We start from the raw sequence: 20,525 nt of genomic DNA on the forward strand, positions 1-20,525 counted from the left end.
GACAAGCACAATAAAATGTCCTCCCACCGTTGTGTAATTCAACAGATACAATCTAGAAACTCAACATACGAAATGGAACTTTCAGCACATTTAATGCGATTCAACATTTTAAATTGAAACTCTCGACACATTACATAAAAATTTCAACAACCGCCGTGTAATTCAAAATATACAACCTAAAACTCGACATTGGACATCGAATTTTCAACTAGTGCTGTGTAATTCAACAGATAAAATCTAAATACTCAACATATGAAATGGAACTTTCAACATAAACTCTTTGACCAATACGAAAATTAGGAATTCTCAACGTATGACATTGAAATTTCAACCACCGCCGTTTAATTCAAACGAAACAATCTAAAACTTCGACATAGAAATATAACTTTCAACCACTACTGTTTAATTCAACAGAAACAATCTAAAACCTCTACTTAAAAAATAGAACTTTAAGGACAAGCATTTTTTGATACAACACTTGAAACTGGAATTCCAGATATATGACATTAAAATTTCAACGGCAACTTTCTGATTGTGTCTGCTTCGGCGCCTCATAGTTGTAAGCTTCTTAGCCAGGTTTAGCTATTGATTTATAAACTTCAACTATATTTAGCATTGTCATATCTTGTTGCATGTATACTTAGTCGTAAACCGGGTCAGCGAAAAACGTACATGTCGGTTGTCTAAAGTAAACAAGACAAAAAATACAGTACGCATTTACCGTGGTACCATGCGATTCGTAAGGAATTTCTGTATCCATGGAAGGTGACTTGATATACCTACGTTTACCTGTCTTTACCTGTGATCCAGACCACAAGGCATTATTCTGTGAAGTGGTAACAGTACTTTAGAAGGTAAATAAGCTTACGAACACTAACAATTAACTACCTATAGCGATAGTTGGGTACGGTTACTGATATTTGTGAAGGATATACCTCTGTGTATCTGTCCCAGTAGCGTAGTAAAAAAGTATGGGCTACCCCGGAAAATCTAATTCTGGTCCCTTCTCTCCGTAAAAGCCAGTATTTTTATTGGAGGAAGAGCCCAGAAAACCCCAGCAAGAACCAACAACCCACAGGAAGCTACTGACAAACTTTCTCACATGATCGTGCCTATAAAGGCGAGCGCCTTAGACCACTCGGACACACTGGCTCATGTTTACAATGAAAACATTGCGTTTCAGTTTTTATTCAAATCTATTTGCTCCATCAGATCACCAATATTCATTCTAAGCAATGTCAGAAAGGCAGACTCACTAATTAGAAAGTGCATAAGAAACCAATTATTGAATTGTTTTGTTGGGGGGGGGGGGGTTTAGGGGTTGGGGTAAATGTTTTTTTGTTTTCTTTAATAGTTAAGACTAGGTGAGTATCATACCTTTAATTAAGCAAACTTCTGCAATCATTATTTCTTTTGGGTACATACAAATTTCAAATAGAGAAAATTATGTATCTCATTTCAATTATTGTTTAAACCAGGTGTGTAAGTAAGTTGCCAACCTCTACCGCAGAATCGATGTTGGATGAGCGCACCAGTACCTGCATTACATCGGTTAATATAGCGTCATCGTGTCAGCTTAGACACAGTGACATGTTAATCCAGTTTTTGGGCACATGTACTCGACGCGAGCTTGATGTTGAGAAAAAGCAATACCCTGAATAAGAAAAAAATCATACCGCGTGACAAAATTATCTCAGATTAACTCCATGACCCAATCTGACAAAGAACTGTCTATCATACTATAAAAGAGGCAAGGTAAGTGACTTCCAAAACTTCGTTCCACGCCTAACCCTCGATTTCATTCTGCTATTTCTGTCGTTGAAGGCACGCGACCATAATTTACAACTTGTTTTACTCCTGAGACATTTTTCTATTCATCAAGCTATATTTATTTTTCTGCGTTGAACCAAACTGAAGTTACGATCTCCGAAATGTATCATTTGCGCGAATTTTGCCGATGGGGACAAACTTACATTTCCTCTCAGAATACACGTTATCCTTAAAAGACCGTGTTTACATCGGGAATTCGTGATAACAACACCTGAATTTTAATATGGGCATGCAGTATGGATCATTAACTTGGGTATTAAAATGGAACATTAATATGGTCATGTAGTATAGAACTTTAATATGGGCATGTACTATTGAACTTTAATATGGGCATGTAATATGGAACTCTAATATAGGCATGTAGTATTGAACTTTAATTTGGGCATTTAGTATTGAACTTTAATTTGGGCATATAGTATGGAACTTTAATATGGGCATGTAATATGGAACTCTAATATAGGCATATACTATGGACCTTTAATATGGGCATGTAATATGGAAATTTAATATGGGCATATACTATGGACCTTTAATATGGGCATGTAATATGGAACTTTAACATGGGCATGTAGTATTGAAATTTAATTCGGGCATATAGAATGGAAATTTAATATGGGCATGTAGTATAGAACTTTAATATGGGCATGTAGTATAGAACTTTAATATGGGCATGTAATATGGAATTTTAATACGGGCATGTAGTATAGAACTTTAATATGGGCGTGTAGTATAGAACTTTAATATGGGCATGTAGTAACGAACTTTAATTTGTGCATGTAATATGGAACTTTAATATGAGCATGTAGTATATGACTTTAATATGGGCGTGTAGTATAGAACTTTAATATGGGCATGTAATATGGAACTTTAATATGGACATGTAATATAGAACTTTAATATGGACATGTACTATGGAACATTAATATGGGCGTGTAGTATTGAACTTTAATATAGGCATGTCATATGGAACTTTAATATGGGCATGTAATATAGAACTTTAATATGGGCATGTCATATGGAACTTTAATATGGGCATGTAGTATAGAACTTTAATATGGGCATTTACTATGGAACTTTAATATGGGCATGTAATATAGAACTTTAATATGGGCATGTCATATGGAACTTTAATATGGACATGACTATGGAACTTTAATATGGGCATGTAGTATTGAACTTTAATATGGGCATGTAATATAGAACTTTAATACGGGCATGTACTATGGAACTTTAATATGGGCATGTAATATAGAACTTTAATATGGGCATGTCATATGGAACTTTAATATGGGCATTTACTATGGAACTTTAATATAGGCGTGTAGTATTGAACTTTAATATGGGCATGTAGTATAGAACTTTAATACGGGCATGTACTATGGAACTTTAATATGGGCATGTAATATAGACCATTAATTTTGGCATGTAGTATAGAACTTTAATATGGGCATATACTATGGAAATTTAATATGGGCATGTAATATGGAACTTTAATATGGGCATGTAGTATAGAACTTTAATATGGGCATGTAATATGGAACTTTAATATTTGCATGCTATATGGAATTTTAATATGGGCATGTAAAATGGAACTTTAATTTGGGCACGTAATATGGACACACACACACACATCATTGAACTATATAATTCTGCAACCAAAATGGAAAGCCGTGATATAACATTCTATTCATCCGCAGGTGAAACGTTGCTCTGTATTAGTCTTGAAATGACTCAGAGTGTATACATAACCTTTTCTACAGCAGACGTTCAGTAAGTCAAACATTATAATTTCTCGGTTCAGTTTGCAGCTCATTTTTCAAAAAATTACACTTCATTCCAAGCTGTCACGATTTGTTTCTTCTTTCATTGTTTTGTCCAGTTAAAACAAAACTTGTTAAATGTTGTTCTACATTGTGGTTTTCTATATTGTGGCTTTCTATATTGGTTTGCTTCATTTATGTTTTGCATTTTTGAAACACAAAATTCTCTGGTTTTGTTTCAGTTGTACTCTTTTATGATTGAACCAATATCCACATGGTTGATTTCAATGTCGACAGTGATGTATTGTTTACTAAAATGTAATGATACTATTTCACTATGTGTCTAACATGCATTTTAAATGTTTCCTCGAGACAATTTGCACCGAACCCTAGCGCTCCTGATCATACCCCTCTGATGATACCCCTTGGTTTCCTGCGCCGCAACCTCCAAATCAACAACGAAGATGTAAAAAGTGCGGAATATTTCACTCTGGTTCGACCAGGTCTTGAGTATTGCTTGACTCTGTGGAGCCCACATAATAAAGATCTAAAAATATAAGATAGAGATGGTTCAGAGGAGAGCTGCTAGATTCCCCACAAATAAATATCATAACACTAGCAGTGTCAGTGCAATGTTGAACCATCCCCAGTGGGAATCGCTCGAATCCAGGCGAACCAAGGCCCAGCTGACCATGATGTACAATATTGCGAACAACCTAATGGAAATACCAGCGGACAAATACCTGACCCTGGCATATAGCCAAACTAGGGCTAACCATAGGAAAAAGTTCCAATTAAAGTCAGCATCAACAAATTGTTTCAAGTTCAGCTTCTTCCCACGTACAATAGGGACTTGGAACAAATTACCATCAACAATTGCAGAAGCTCCTGACCTGGTATCTCACAAGCAGGAGCTTTCCCAAATCACATTTTAATGAACTAGTCAGCTACAAGTAAGACCTAGTGATTCTTAGGGCTATGCAGGTTGAGGTTCCTTATCTCATCGCCGCTTCTGTAGCCGGATTGGTCTGAATATGAAGGGACAAAAACGTATACTAACACTCCTTTACTTATTTCTGCTTTTCCTATCATTACTCTTCTGACTGTCCTATCACTTCCGTCTTTACTTTATCTTTGACCATGCACCATCCGTTGCTTAATAGTCAAGTGTGTCTGCGTCAACGTATTTATAGATAGATAGAGAACTAAAGGAATGACGGCTAAAATATGTATTTCCGCTTCACCTAATCCAGCGTTTTTCGTGCCCGTTGTTTTGAGACTGTTTCCATTCTAGACTCCCTCAACGTTTTAATTTGAGCTTACATTTCATGATTACTCTTCTATATTGTTCAGTTCCTTCGACTTAATCATTTCTAATCTGGCTTATTCTTTTTCTTTCCAATCGAAAATTGATAGTGTGGGATATAACGGTGACACGAAAAGCGCATCTCACCGGACGTTCCATGCACGGATATTATAGTGATGGTGTTGTCCCAGGCGAAACGGTAATCTCCATATTTCTCTCATTCCACAAGTACCTGTGATATATATATATACAGGTTTTATTGTATCTGTACGCGTGTTGCTTTGCACTTTTTTCTGTTTTACAGACGATATGTAATTTACGCTTTAATTTAACTTGCTTCTTAAACAGCATAAAATTATGATTATTCTTCGGTCCAATAGTACTTATTTACCGCGTGCCATAGGACACAATGAAAGGTTGCATTAAGGATGCAAATTTTCTCCTTATGAGATGTTACGCTATTTAACGAGTAACGATTTTGTCAGATAACAGTTAATGTCTTTGACAGTCACTGAATTGGCTCAGATAAACTGAACTGGATTTTTTCCCCTCAAAATTCTTTAATTACTATGGATGAGTGTGGACCATTTGTAATCTTCTAGTCGATTTTCCTAAATCCTGCTCAATGCTACCGCAAGAGCAGAGTGTTATTGCTGCATCATGACTAGGATTGATACTAATTCTTCCTTTCAGTCTACACATGTATGCTTCTAAAAAATCGGTTATTATTATCCAAAAACAAAGTTCAAGCATGTCAGGGATAATATTATATGTTGACAAGATCTTGTCATCATATTACTGATACATATTCAATGTCGTGGTCGCTAACGACTTTTGTCGTACGAGCTTTGTTGTCTCAGCCTTAAAAAGATACAGTTTTACCTTTGTCCGAACGAATACGATACCCGAAACAGCCTCTACTTATCTGATACATTTTAGTTGATCTTTTTGCTCGTGTATCATTTGATTTATCTTATAATGATTTAACGTTTTCTTATTCTTTCCGTAAACTTTCCACTTTGGTCTTCTTGAGTTTTTGGGTTTCTTGCAACGAACTTTTGGGGTTTTTTGGAGTACGCTTAAGGGTTTCTTGCTAACATTAAAATCCTTTTTATCTTTTCTCTCTCCCATTAAGTTTACAAGGAAATTTTGTAAATCATATAATCATATTTTAAACATGATTAAAAGGTTAATTACAAGTTTATTTACAATATTATATGCACATAATTAACTAAATATGCAAAGTAATTTTTTAAAAAGCGGTAGCCCCTTTCAAAAAGTGCTCGAAAAATATTTCATGTTTGATGATACGTCTGTGTTGCTAAGAAACTAACTGTACATCTACGTAAATATCAACATTTATTTCTAGAAGTTTGAGTATGATTTTTTTTTAAAAATCCTTCAAACGCCGGAATGATTTCAGATTTATGTCAAAACGTTTTCCCATTCTTATATTTGATTCTTAAACAAACACTCAGGTCTCCATAAACTCCATCCCTATTACTGAATGGTTGGTTGTATACTGCATTTCACAATTTAGAAAATCTTGAAGTTGTGATGTAAGTTTATCCCAATACAAATGTTGTATAGATAGATAGAGAGATAGAGAGATAGAAAGATAGATAGATAGATATATAGATAGATAGATAGGAAGATAGATAGATAAATATATAGATAGGTAGGTAGGTAGGTAGATAGATAGATAGATAGATAGATCCACAACAAGTGCTTAAGGGCTATTGGTAATGCACAATTCAGTATAGGTGGGTGGAGGATGAAACTTTGAAGAAATAGCTACGATTATGGTAATAGTGATGTCCCTTTTCTTTCATTTATATACTAGGCACCATTAAGCAGTGAGTGTGCGAAAGAATAACAATAAAAAAAACACCATTTCATACTTTTTTGTCTACCGACTTCGATGCAGTGTATATCAATATGGAGTCTGCATGTGGTGACAATGAAATGCCATTGACACATAGGAATAATCCGTTTAGCGGCAAGGAAAAGTGGAATTTGAATAAAACGTGTAGAAATTGAACATTGTTTATTTTTATTTTTGTAAGTCCTGGTATATTATGTTATCTAATTTTTACAAGTCTTGTTCATGGTTGTAAATTGTACAGAATATATTTAGTTAAATTTTGCTTAAGTGACCAGAGTCTGTTAAAAGCATAGCACAACATAGGATCTATATTTAGATGGTGACGTATGCGTCGATAATTATAATAATAAGGTTATATAGTGACTAGGCTTACTTTCTCATTGGCTGATGGGGTTTCTCATGAGTTCCATGTGTGTATCAAAGGCGATTACTACTCAAACCTGAAAACACGTGCATCAGGTGTGACTAGGCATAAAAACCATAACCAATAATATATATCATAATTTGTTCAAGTGATTTCGTGTTTTTAACGTAGCTTTAACAACTTTTCAGTCATATCGCTACGATGTCTGCAATGAGGCAGTTTATCGTGATGTCTAGCACTGTGGCATCATGCCGCAGACATGTAGCATGATGTCCCACCCAGTCACATTATCCTGACACCAGGCCGACCAGTCCAGACACTAACCTCTTAATGCTGAGCACCCAGCGAGGCAGCGGTTAGTACCATTTTTATAAGTCTTTGATAAGACTCGGCAGGGGTTTGAACCCGCGACCTTCCGCATCCGAAGCAGACGCTCTAACCAGTAGGCCACAGGAGCGGTCGATCATTGTTAGCCAAACCGTTAAAGCGGACCTTAACGTACGGATTCGAACTTTAGTGTAATTGTTTTCCTAATTTAGGTTAAATTCAGCTTCTCTAATTATCATTATTTTCCGTCTTTACAACTCATATTTACTCGGTGGTAGTAAAAGCATTGAGTAACTTGGAGTAATAGTCAATACAGCCACAATAAGAAGCTTGCTTCAGGTAATCAACCTTGTCACCCAATAGTAATGAGGGAAACGAAATAATCGACGCATATATGTCAGTGTGTGCCGGCAAATGTCCGTCCCATTCACAGGTATAACAAATAATATACCTGGTAAGAGTGACCTGCTATTGTTGTTTTTTATGGAGTAAATGCCATTTTACAGCACATGCTAGGCTACATATAGGGGCCAGTATATTTGGTAGAATAACCAAGGAAAAGCCCGAACATAACCACTGACTCACAAGAAGCTCATGGCAAGCTTTCTCACATACCCACGCGGTCCAAGCCGAGACACTAACACATTCGGATTGAGGTGAGATGGCAGTGATCTATAAAGGTGAGCCCTTTGACTACTCATCCACCAGGTGCTTTGTGACCTACTTTAGCATACAATATCTTAGTCATTGCTGGACCTAATAAATTGTTTCTATTACCGATACTTCTTGTCTTTTAAAATGTGCCTCCGGTTCTTCAATTATAAACAGTACTTGGATTTTATGTGTCATTTAACTTAAATATTAATTTCTTCATCAAGTAATCCTAGTTTTATAAGTAAAAGTCATACCTCTCTCTCTCTCTGTCTCTCTCAACAAGTTACTTCAAAGAAATTTTTAAACTTCGTTGTATTTATTTTGTTTTGGGTGGTGGTGGTGTGTGTGTGTGTGATTTTTTTTGGTTTTGTACTGTACATTCTTGTATTTTGTGAACTGACATAATTTTTTTGTTTTCCTACCGCATTTATTCTTTGCTAAGGGGGCTTTATTTCGATTTAATTTTCATTTTATCATCACTCTCATATTGTATGCACAAGTATCTACTTTGTTGGTGTGGTTCTTTCGCTAATATTGTATATGTGTAATTGACTAAGGGCGTGGCAAATGTTAACTCCCTGTTGATGTACCGACCAAGAGATCAACACGACAAGCTTCCACTTGTTACTGTTATGACTTCAATGTGAACGATAAACATATCATCAAATTGTTTTTGAAACATTATAGGCAATAGAGAGCAAAGTGCTTTAATCTGGACCTGGATACAACAGTGAATCTGTCTGTGTCTGTCTGACTGTGTGACTCTCTTTATATATATATATATATATATATATATATATATATATATATATATATATATATATATATATATATATATATATATATATATATATATATATATAAATAAATACTTGCACGATACTCTTGTCGTTTTAAGAATATAAAATGTTATATTAGGTTGCACATATGCACATTGAACGGATATATACGTATATTATTATGCATGTGACATATAATTACCATAAACAACACTGAACAGGCCAGTTTTATGTAACTTAATAATAAATAAATGAGAAATACAATTTGATTCCTATGAATTTCTCGCTCAGAAGAGTCTTTCACTTTCGTTTCAGTATCATACAGCTGTCGGTCACTACAATAAGCTGCGAATCTTCGTGACAACATGATTTGAAATACGTATAGGTGTAAAAGCTTGTATTTTGTTGCATAGAACTGGAGGCAGATTAGTTCATATAGTATCGATTCAGAGGGAGTCTTCTAGTAGCTCTAGTTCTGTCTATCCATTTATTTATTTGTTTTATTAAGGATACGTATCATGACGTCTTTATGATTCTTTGAAGATTACATCTCCTCGGCATGATATAGCCAATAATGTGCTAAAAGAACCGTTGAAACCAAAAAAACGAACCCATTTCTCGGATGAAAATGTTCGTGACAAAATATGATATATTTCTGCTCTTTTTCAGGTCTGTCTAGCATACGTAATCTTTTCGAAGGATTTCCGTCGCTCCTCAAGTTTATCGTGCACTAAAAGGATGCGAGATTGATTTTAAAGTTTAGGAGGCAGATCTGGATTATCATGTACCACAACGCTAGCTGGTAGTCTCATTCCCGAAATATGACAACTCTGACGACATTAACTTTGGACAGCGTTATAATAGATGAAATGTTCGATCCGACACCGAAAGGAAAACCTATTGGACTCCCAAACAATTCTTGTCCAAATGAAAACAATGATCAGAATGGTATACATGGAGACAAAACAAACGGATATATCATAATCGGCAGTGATACAGATCCAAATGAAAAAACGCAGGGTAATTCCTTAAATGCCACTCAACATTCATCTCAAGGATTTAAGAAGGGCAAAACATTGCGTTCTAAATTGCACAACAAAGTAAATATCACACAGGAATTAACAGATGAAAACAGGTTAGTTATTGTTTCTTTTGTATTTACATAATTTTATTTGATTTTATGGAAATTTATCCCAGTTAAATGTTTTTTTTTAAAAATTCTTTTGTACAAATAGACAATATTCACTGGCTTCATTTTTTTGGTGAAAGTACATGTGTATATTGTTATAAATATATTATGTTTGTTGCGTAGTGTGAAATTTTAAAGCATTGTGATTTATTATATTTTTGGCTCAGTGTAGTATTTTTTAGTATTATGATTTATTATGTTTGTGGATCAGTGTTGAATTTATAGCATTATGATTCATTTTGTACCTGTTCCAGGACTGACATGTATAGTATTATGATTTATTGTGTTTATGGCCCAGTGTAGAATTGCATAGCAAGCATATTTATTATGTTTGTGATCAATAGTCTTTGGGGTGGGGGGGATAAACGGAAATTAAAATTACGCTATAGATTTACATTGCTGTGACTATTGGGGTAACAATACAAAATCCTGTGTTAATATTATTCACAGGTTTAACATGGGAATAGCATTAAGGGACAAAATTGTTTATGGTGAAAAAGTGTTTATATGGTCAAAAGTGTTTATATCGACATAAATTGATAATTCAAGGGCAAATGTTATGCTCAAATTGTTAAAGGGAAAGGATGTCTAAATGTTTACAGAAGGTTAGGAAGTGTTTATTGACACAACAATATACCCTCACATACATGCAAAAACAAGCGAGCAGTAAAGGGGTTATAAAGTTTGGGTTGTGTGGAAAACATAGAGATACAAAAAAAAACAACAAAGCACTAAAGAATTGACAAATATGATGAGTATCTCTCTTTTCTAGAGATCTTGGTGGCCCTGAAATTAGGCCATCGGGATATATTAACTAAAGGCGGCTAACATAAGTGGCTTCGCTTCACTAGTCTGCTTTTTGCACAAACTTTGTCTCATGGAGGGTTCTTATTGTAAGATCCGCTTCAGAAACCCTTGCCTCTCCATATAAATACGCCTTTTCCATATCGCTTTGCATGTAATCCTGGTGATGACCCATTATATCTTTGCATACATGGGGTAGTCGAAGTTGAACAGCATACCCGATACGATGGTTAGTGACTCTACGCTTGTCCACATCTTGTCTGAGTTGTCTTGCGAACAAGTGACCCCTCAGAAGTGTGCACTTACATATGTAGTCTAGGATCAGATTGAAAACGGAGGGCTAGGTTCCACTAATCAAAACAAGTGTTACTAAGTTCAAATAGAGTATGGGGATTCTCTCCCTCTATTCATATAGGTACATCAGCGTTCCTACGGTTTACCATTGCAGAACAGTTTTAGTGCCATATCTATGACTTTTAAAAGAAGACAACGTATTGGAGTGCATTTGCAGCGGATTCTTCGTATAGTAGAGGATATAGCCGCGTGATTACGATTGCTACTGCGGTTATAACCAGTATTAATCTTCCAGAAGAGGATGGCTTCAGTTTAGCGTTGGCTAATTTCCTGAGCTATACGCAAAAATTATTGCATGTGATAATAGTACTAACTTCACCTCCTCTATCGTTATAAGAAGTGATTTCTGAAATAAACAGAAAGAAGAATTGGCGAGTTTTGTGCAAGGACAGAAAAAACAGAAACATTTATTCAACAACAAGAAGAATATAAACGAATGCGAGAAGAAGCGAAGTTGAATCTTTTCAACATTGAACGACAGAAGAAAGAAGGTGAAAACGAAAGTCATTCTATTACAAGACATGTCTAAGGAGTTAAAGCACCTAAAATAGTTATATCAGATTTATTAGTTCAACCCAAGAAAAAGATACCTATACGTGAAAAGGTTTCTGAATCTCCATTCATTACATCCACTGTCACTGCCACTGAGAAGCCAGCAGCAGTAGGTTTTACTACCACTACCAAAGCAGCAATATCGACAGCAGGAGGAGTAGAACATGGCCGTGGACAGTTTGATTATAATGTCCTTTCTGCTGACATACATGTAGTATCTTGACACCTTTTATCTCGAGTGTAGTAGTTCTACGTCTTGTTGGAAGTATACTTGCAAATGGCTGTACGTTCCTGGCGAGAAGGGTGATATTTTGTTACTCTTTCACCTTATTCACAGTCTAAAGACTGAATGATAATCTCTCTCTCTCTGGATAAAATAATCGCACTGTTTCAGCAACAAGCCTGAAGAAAAAGGCAAGAGACAACAACTTCCGGTGTTGCCACATACGTTAACTGAAGTCTTAGCACAAGTGCTTGCCAGCGATTTCAAAAGTAAAAATGACTCTGCAATAATTAAGATATGCACTTTCGTGACTTGTTATAAACTTTCATTGAGATTCTGATTTTAGAGTAATATTCCATTAAAGAAAACGTTAGGGTCTCTTTCACTGAGATATAGTGGGTCCTGCAAAGTTCTGTTGGGGTTTTAAAATTTTATTTTAAATAACAAATGGAAAACCTTACGAATTATAATCATCAGCTGAAACTGTTTCAGTCACTTTTCTCTGACGATTCCTCAAACTCCTGCTGGATGTGTGATAGTGGTAGTAGTAACTGCTGCTGCTGGCATCGTAGTGGTGTGATGAGCGTTGATGTAGACACAAGCTTCAGAAGTCTTAGAAGGTGACGATCTTTTTCTCTGGAGTTCGGCTGAAGAAGTCTGATATACTTCTCTCATGTTTTAACTATGCTACATGTCTTCCATTGTACTGTTTTGTTTTCATTTTTTCTTCCTTCTGTTCACAGTTTTAGCTTTAGCGATTTCTTTCCTCCTCCTCCTTCTCTTCTTCATCTCACTTTCTTCTCACTTCTTTAGTTGCTATTGTTGAACAAAGATTTATTTTTCTTCTTACTGACGTTTAAAAATCTACAAAATTAACTTCAGTTCTTCATTTAATTTCTTTCTGAACTCATCATACATTAAGAGTGATGGAGATGGAGGTGAAATGGGGACCACCACCGTAATAATTCTTGCAGAAACGGTAGAAAATCGCGCAAAAATCCAAGTTGAGGTACTCATTTTCTGACGGAATCCTTGCCACATCGGCAGGAGTAGTAGTAATGGTGCTATCACTCCGTGTATAGGTTCTATCAGCGGTATGTTCGCCAGTATAGATCGTGTTCATGATATTATCTATAGGTATTTTACTCCGGCTGTTTGTGTGTATGAAAAGGGACTCAACGCGACACTTGTGTTCCGATTGCAACGAGAGAACACACCCTTCCTGGATTGTTACACTGATCGTTCAAGTATCTTAGAATGTATACCTACGGCTTAATTTTAATTCCCTGTTGGCCAGTTTTAACAAAGTAACAATGTATACAAGTAAATTTTTAGCCTCAAGGTTCAATCTTCGTAGGGTTCGCAAGTGGCATATTAATATTAAACCTATGAAAACTTTCTATAGAGGGTTTCCAGTGTCATTTAACATAAACCTACAGTGTAATGATAATTTCTGTAGAGCCTGAAGTGTCACATTAAACTGCTGGCCGCGATAACTGGAAGCAATTATGAACGCCGTCCTTGTAGTCATTCCGGTGGTTACCGAGTTGTCCAAAGTTATCTGCTACCGGAAACCTACGTTTAGAAGCCAAGAAGGCGGGAGCCAGCATGAATGAGTCTACTAATGTGTACATTCTGGCTGCAACATCGTCTAATGCGTCCGATAACATGCTAGTGAAACATTTCAGTGAGATAGCGTTTTGAGGGTCGACTGGGTTAGGTACGTTTTTGCTGAAGTTGTTGTTCCTCATCAGCTCGCTCATTGTATTGCCGGTTGTTTAGACCTTCAAGAAGGCATCATCAATATACTATTTGATATATTCTACGGACACAGTATCGACGCTTCTTGCATCAGCAGCATCGAAGACTAAAATGTGGCCGGCCATGAAGTCCACTTGTTTGTCGTGGAGCATACACACGACCACGGCCGAGTCTTTAAGATCTCCAGTGGTATCTAAGGACCCCACCATGTTAATAGCACAGCCGCAAATGGTGCAAGGACGGTCTTGTTTACATACTGTGAAAAAATTATCTAACGGGCTGCAAACACTTGAAATAGCAGAGCATCCATAGATGTCTGGAAGCATGATTTATGTCTACATTAGGCTAACAGGGTCTGTCGTCTCTAACTAGCACTAGTGCTTGCCATCAGCACAAGCGGGAGCAAATAATAAATAATGAACCTTTATCAACAGACAATATTGTCTAATGTGTAGTGCTGCCAGTGCGCAAAGCTGAAATTGGGCGCTTTAAAGCTCACAATAACTAAATGGTGAATGCGGTTGGCCCCAATTGTCAAAAGGTCAATAATGCATGACTGGACAAATTTGTGACTATGAACATTGGACTTGTACAGAAATTCCGCAGTTTACCTTCCGGTGTTTCGCAATCAACCGCATTTTCTTCCACTCAAAATTGTGTCACGCATTCTGAAATAGCGTGCTGTCCCCTAACTTCGAATTGTCACATTTTTACTTTATTTGAAATAATAATTTATATCCAAATTATGTTGTTTGGTTTTTCATTTTGTATAGCATAATAATTAATTTTTCTGCCATGCTTGCCAGTTTTCTCTATGGCTTTCGCGACTCGGGTAGTGGTTTTGGCCGTGACCATTGCTGAATTTAGAAAAATGAAAAGCTCTTTTTAAATTCATGGGTGGCATTAACCTTAATGAACGGGCTTCTGGATTTCAGCGGGGCACGTATTTCTCCAGTAATTGCATCTGATTGTACCTGCTTGACATGTAAGCAACGTCATTTAAAATATTTCAGTGCAAAGTAATACTTTATTTTAATATAATTTTCGCCTTATTGTGGCCAGCCTGAAACTTGTCTGTGTTTGTGCTGGCCAGGAATTTGTGCGAAGCTTTTTGGTTTAGACCTTGCCTTGTAAACAAAGCGACGAAATTGGTGTCAGTCAATGTTAGCGGAATACCATGTGATGTATTGTTCCACATGTCATTTACGCTTGTGCCATGTAAGTGGATCACCATATATGTGTTGTCGCGAATTATCTTCATTGGTAATACGGAGCCTGGTACAACACTTCTGAGTTTTGTGCCATCCACAGGTATTGAGACCTGTATAGTTCTTTTTCCCATCGATCATAACGTCGCCATGAAGCGATGACGCGGTCTCATTCGCTTTTTAGGTCATCGATGCTGTTCTAATAATCTTTATTATTATTATTATTATTATTATTATTATTATTTACTTGAATATTTTAGGAAATTTTATTACCTGAAATGTTGGTAGACATAAAGCTACTATTACTTGCCAGAAATACGCTTTATAAGGAAAGCAATAGTCCTTGAAGTTTCTGACTTGATCGCGCTTAGCAGTTATCTAGTGAAGTATTGTCAGTCATCCCTGTATTTAATCTTCTGTTTTTATCCACATGACAGTCCTGAACAAATCGGATTTGGCCCCTGAATCGACCAAAAACGTCGAATGTGGCAAACTGGCAAATTTATATTTGCTGCTATTCTTAGGCTAGCAGTTGTACATGAATAAGTTTCAGCGTCTTTCAGTATATATTACTATGTATAAACTCCGCATGGCAACTTGACTATATGGTTTTCAGCAGCCAAACAACATTCCTACAATGGATAAATTATGGCAGAGCAACGACAGAATATAACTGTGATAAACGTTGTTGCTGGGAAATTGCAACTAGGCAAACAATAGTGTCATCCTATATTGTATTGCTTAAATAATATAACATGATTTATAGAGAGTCAACATATTTCATATATCAGTGATAACAATAACTTCAGTGTCATTTTATTTGAGTGTTTATCACTTCCATACCTGTAATATTTCAACATGGATGTCATGAGTCTATAATCACAAACACAAAATGACGTCAATAAGAGCATGACACGATCAATAAACGTTCGTTTACTGCGAAACATAAATAACCTGAGACTTCATATTTAATACATGTATCACGATGATTGTATGAATAAACCACAGCATGGAGAAAAACACGCTTGGAATTAAACAAGGTAATATACACATCCAGCTTGCCCAGTAAACGGTACTGATTGTAAAACGTCGAACTTTGACGTGCAAAGAACTATATAGTGATCTGTTGAGAAATATTTGAAATTCATTGACAGAGATGTATCACAAACAAATATTGAATTGAATTGATTCAACTTGTAGTTCATTATAATTTGACTTCTTGGACCGCGGGAAGTTTTAAAATGTGACTGTAAAGGGATATGTTACGACAAAATAGGGAGATGTTATTCAAATGGTAAACTACTGAGATCAGAAAGCACCTAACTCGTCACTACCACATAATTTCTTGCTACCCTAGGTCCAAAGAGATTAAATATTTAATACCAGTATTTTAATCCAGATAATACCTCTGATCACATATAAATCGAGACTTCACATGATGTAGTCAATATCCACCCTCAACCATATTATGGTACCCAGCTAGTTAACACTGAATCTATGAAATATTAATAACTGTACATTTTAAATTGTAATAGGTTACCCCTCAACAGTTTAACTCTTCAATGTACGTGTCAATAAGTATAAGAATTCGATTAGTGGACCCAATCATCAGATGTAGATAATCAATGGAATTATAACCTACACATGAAGTCCTAGTTTACTCAAAGCCAATGACATTCACCAAGTATGATAATAGCTCTGTGATTAGACATTAGTAACAATGATTGAAAATTACATAATACAGATAAAACATTAATCTCTGTCGTTTTTTCAACTCATCATAGTGCTTCTACTTTGTTAGAAAAAGAATATTCTTTTTTCATTATCTCGAGTTTGTTTTGCTTTTTGGGTAGGTAGAGGTAGTTTAGAAGATAAATAAAAGTTAACATTTTGCATTTTAGAAAAAATAAAGGTAAAAATGTCAGAGTAAAATTGCAACTAAAAGACTAGCTAGAAGAATAGCCTGCATTATGTTTTCAGGAAAACTTTTATTTCGGCAAAATAATTAATGTTTGCGCCTGCTATAAGTAGAGGTGTGCTATTTAATCGTTGATTATACCCTGATGAGTTGGAAATGTGGACTGGGTCTCCATTTTTAAAATTCTAAAGTGAACCCTGTTAAGTGTCGATTTTCATTTCAACATAACGGAAGACGTATTCTTAATTTTCAAAGATCTTTTTTCAGCTGTAGTTCCGATTTCCAACATCAAGTTACTGTGGAGAGTGAATCAAGCGTCTCTTCTCCCGACAACAGATTACCGGAAGAATCAAGCTCTGCTTCAGAGATGACACGATCGCCGATCCTACCGCCATGCCGGATATGCCATGAAAAGGCGTCTGGCATACATTATGGTCTCAATACGTGTGAAGCTTGCAAGGTACAGATTTAAAAAGCAAACGAGAGAACGAATGCAAAATTTCGGTGCTCTTCCTACCTTCCATGTTATCTTTTGTTAGTCGTAAGTATTGTCGTTCGAAATAATTGGGGAAGAGTTAAGTTATGGGTCGTTTCGATTCATTTTACAAATTGAAGTAACCTTATTTTTCAGAGCCAGGCCTGTTCTCACACATATTATTCGTCTGTTGCATGGTAAGTCGGTTTTTAAAAGGTACTTTGTACACAATATTGGCTGCATAATTCGGAGAAAATGTGAGTTCATTTCTTTTCCAAAAAGAACACGGAAAAAAGTCGACTAGCTCCAAGAGTATAGGTCAATGGCTAGAGGCGTGGGAGGGTGTCCATCACATTACAAGCGTGGTTTAAATGTCAATCTATCACAGTAAATAAGCGCACATCTCTTTTTTGAAAAGAATGTCGCCAATGCCAGTCTCCCAAAATGACACAAAGTTACGGAACTACAGCTTTATTCCACGTCAAATTACGCAAATATTCGGCCACTAATATATTAAATTTGGACTTGCTATATTCCGCTACATCTTTAGATTTAGTACAATGTCTGCATCCAGTAAGCATCCATTCACAGGAGTAACAAACAAATGGAATGGTACTTTCCTGACCCAATGCTGCATGTGAATCTCATTAGTAGAATCGACACACTTTAGATGTATACAACGTAAAATATCTCATCAAAATCTATGTATTGTCACGTCAAGTACACTAACCTGTCCCAAGCGAACTATGTGACATCACACAGGAATTTTCACCAGTGATCCATTTTTGAAAAATAATGTTGCTTGTGTCCAGTGTCATATTGATTTGGAAGGACAGTTCACTTTGAAAGTATAATTCATAAAACAAATGCTTTAAAGATATTACTGGTTATGAATTATTATTTAAAATCGCATCTGAGCCTATAGTTTTGCATGGACAAGAATTGAAAGGTGCAGCCACTGAGCCAGAACAAATAAAATCAATTATTCTTCTTTCTCTCTAAACGTTTTAAAATTTAAAAAAACTATGCGATAAAGCAGAATCTTAAATTGGTAAAGATTTAATATTAATTTTTTTAAGCTTGTTGAATATATTCTAGCGTTTGCTCGCCAAAGCTCGCGAAATTTGAAATTATTTAACTCTCAGTATAAATTCAGTATTCAATATTACCCATCTGAGATCCTTTATTTGTGATCTCGAGGATACATTCTTTTAGTATGTATTTCATATTGTTATAGAGAGATGCATAATTTTGAGAAAATTGACATCGGCAAGGGGTAATAGCACTTTCATCACCACAATGGCGATACAACTTGCTGAACTTCTATTTTTCTCTCCCTTACGATATTCAGTGCGTAAAATATCCAGACTGGTATACACTTATGTAATTAGTGAGGAGGTGCTGCAAAGGAAGGCCAGTATAAGAAATAGTATTCGTCGGATGAAATGGCATGACTTTTTTCATTTGTTATTCATTATCACCCATTCAGTACCTTTTGCACTCTATGACAAACATTATACGATTTTAAGTAAATACTCTCAATTAAACATAATAATAAAATTATTAAATTGCCTCAAATGGTCTTTCGAAAACTGTCCTGCATACATATAAGAATTTATGGATTTTCCCTCAAAAAGGGTCACTGCCATCATCATCGTCATAGTTGTTCTTGTTTTTTTGTCGTTGGTGGTCTGGTACTTTCTTCTCTGGGACTTTACAAAAGATGATGCTTATTTTCATCTCTTTTAAGTTCGGCCAGGAATGGATGTGGTTTCAGAGGCTAGCCAATCACATGTCTAATTTTGCTGACCAATGGTGTTTGCCTTTTGTGGGATTTTTTTGGGTTGATTTTTAAAGTAGCTTTAACACTTTTACAGTCATATCACTACTATGTCCGCAGTATGGCATTTTATAGTGATGTCTAGCACTGGGACATCATGCCGTAGAAATGTAGATATGATGTTCCACCGAGTCACATTATCCAGACACAAGGCCGACCAGTCCTAACACTAACCTATTAACGTTAAGCGCTAAGCGAGGCAGCTGTTAGTACCATTTTTGTAAGTCTTGGTATGACTCGACCGGGATTCGAACCCTCGATCTCCAGCATCCGAGGTGGACGCTCTAACCACTTTTCGTTTCGTGTTGTGTTTTGTACACAGGTTTTCACTTCTGCGACTGTTATTTTTCATGCCTCACTTTAGATCATTGCATTCTGAAGAAAGTACCGCTTTTGACATCTGAAATCCATGAGTTGACAAAATACCCGAGATAATGAAATCTAATAAATCCATTTAGGCTAAAGATAATATCGGGTAATTGATGGTAGTAATGGTAACAGCGAAGAAAGTTTCACTATTGACATAATTTGCGACTACACGTCTACCCAACACATGTTACTCTCATGATACTGAGCTATATCCTTCTCTGGACTCTGCCTTTCTTGATCGTTGTAATTATATTTTTCACAACAACTTGGTCACGGCACACGCAGTGTTGCATTTGGATTGGTTGATACATGATACGCTTAGATTTGATCAACCTACCTCAGGAAATTAATCTGCATACGGACAAGTGAGCAGAACCAGAACATCCACTATGTAAGTAGGCTTCGTAGTCTGACACCCTGCCTTCTTCACTCCGTTACAAAAAAAAAAAAATGAAAAAGGCACAGCAGCAAACAAAAACGTTACCTTACATAAAAATGTTTTGATGTATAGGCTGTGATACTGTTGTCCAGTCTCAGAGAACGAGATATGAATTGTCTATCCTGACCTGCAAGTTCTGTACTTGTCCAGTAATTTGGTAAAACTGTTGGCTCTAGAAAAAGAACGAGCAAAAGACATATCCTAATTAAAATTAATACAAAATTCGACAACCACAAGAACTCAGCCAGACAGCAACACCTTCAGATGCTACTTACGGAGCTGAACCTGGATTATACAACTAGAAAGAAGTGGAAAATTTGGTTTAAATTACAAATGTGACCTGCCCCCGTCACTTTTCAGTAATCACGGATTGACGCATAATTGACATTTTATCACTTTTTATTTTACCTTTTCACCTTATTACCTTTTACATTTATGTACCATGACCGTCATCATACTTTCTATATGACTGACCAGACTTTATAATC

General features: G+C 36.0%; 1 protein-coding gene across 3 annotated transcripts in view; it reads left to right on the forward strand.

Moving 5' to 3' along the window:
- Positions 1-689: 689 nt before the first annotated feature.
- Positions 690-20,525, forward strand: part of LOC149785646 (retinoic acid receptor alpha-like) — a 79,229-nt gene continuing 59,393 nt past the window's right edge. For 2 of the 3 annotated variants that reach the window (XM_089979473.1, XM_089979475.1), the window contains exons 1-3: positions 690-854; positions 9,575-10,040; positions 17,182-17,374. In XM_089979473.1, coding sequence (XP_089835599.1) covers positions 9,727-10,040; positions 17,182-17,374 — 507 coding nt within the window. In that variant the 5' untranslated portion in view covers positions 690-854; positions 9,575-9,726. Of the gene's footprint in view, positions 855-5,006; positions 5,096-9,574; positions 10,041-17,181; positions 17,375-20,525 lie in introns of all 3 variants that reach the window. The other variant, XM_089979474.1, reaches the window with a different exon arrangement.

The sequence above is a fragment of the Sinohyriopsis cumingii genome, chromosome 13, assembly GCF_028554795.1.
Source record: "Sinohyriopsis cumingii isolate HCF-2022 chromosome 13, ASM2855479v2, whole genome shotgun sequence".
Taxonomy (NCBI): Eukaryota; Metazoa; Mollusca; class Bivalvia; order Unionida; family Unionidae; genus Sinohyriopsis; species Sinohyriopsis cumingii.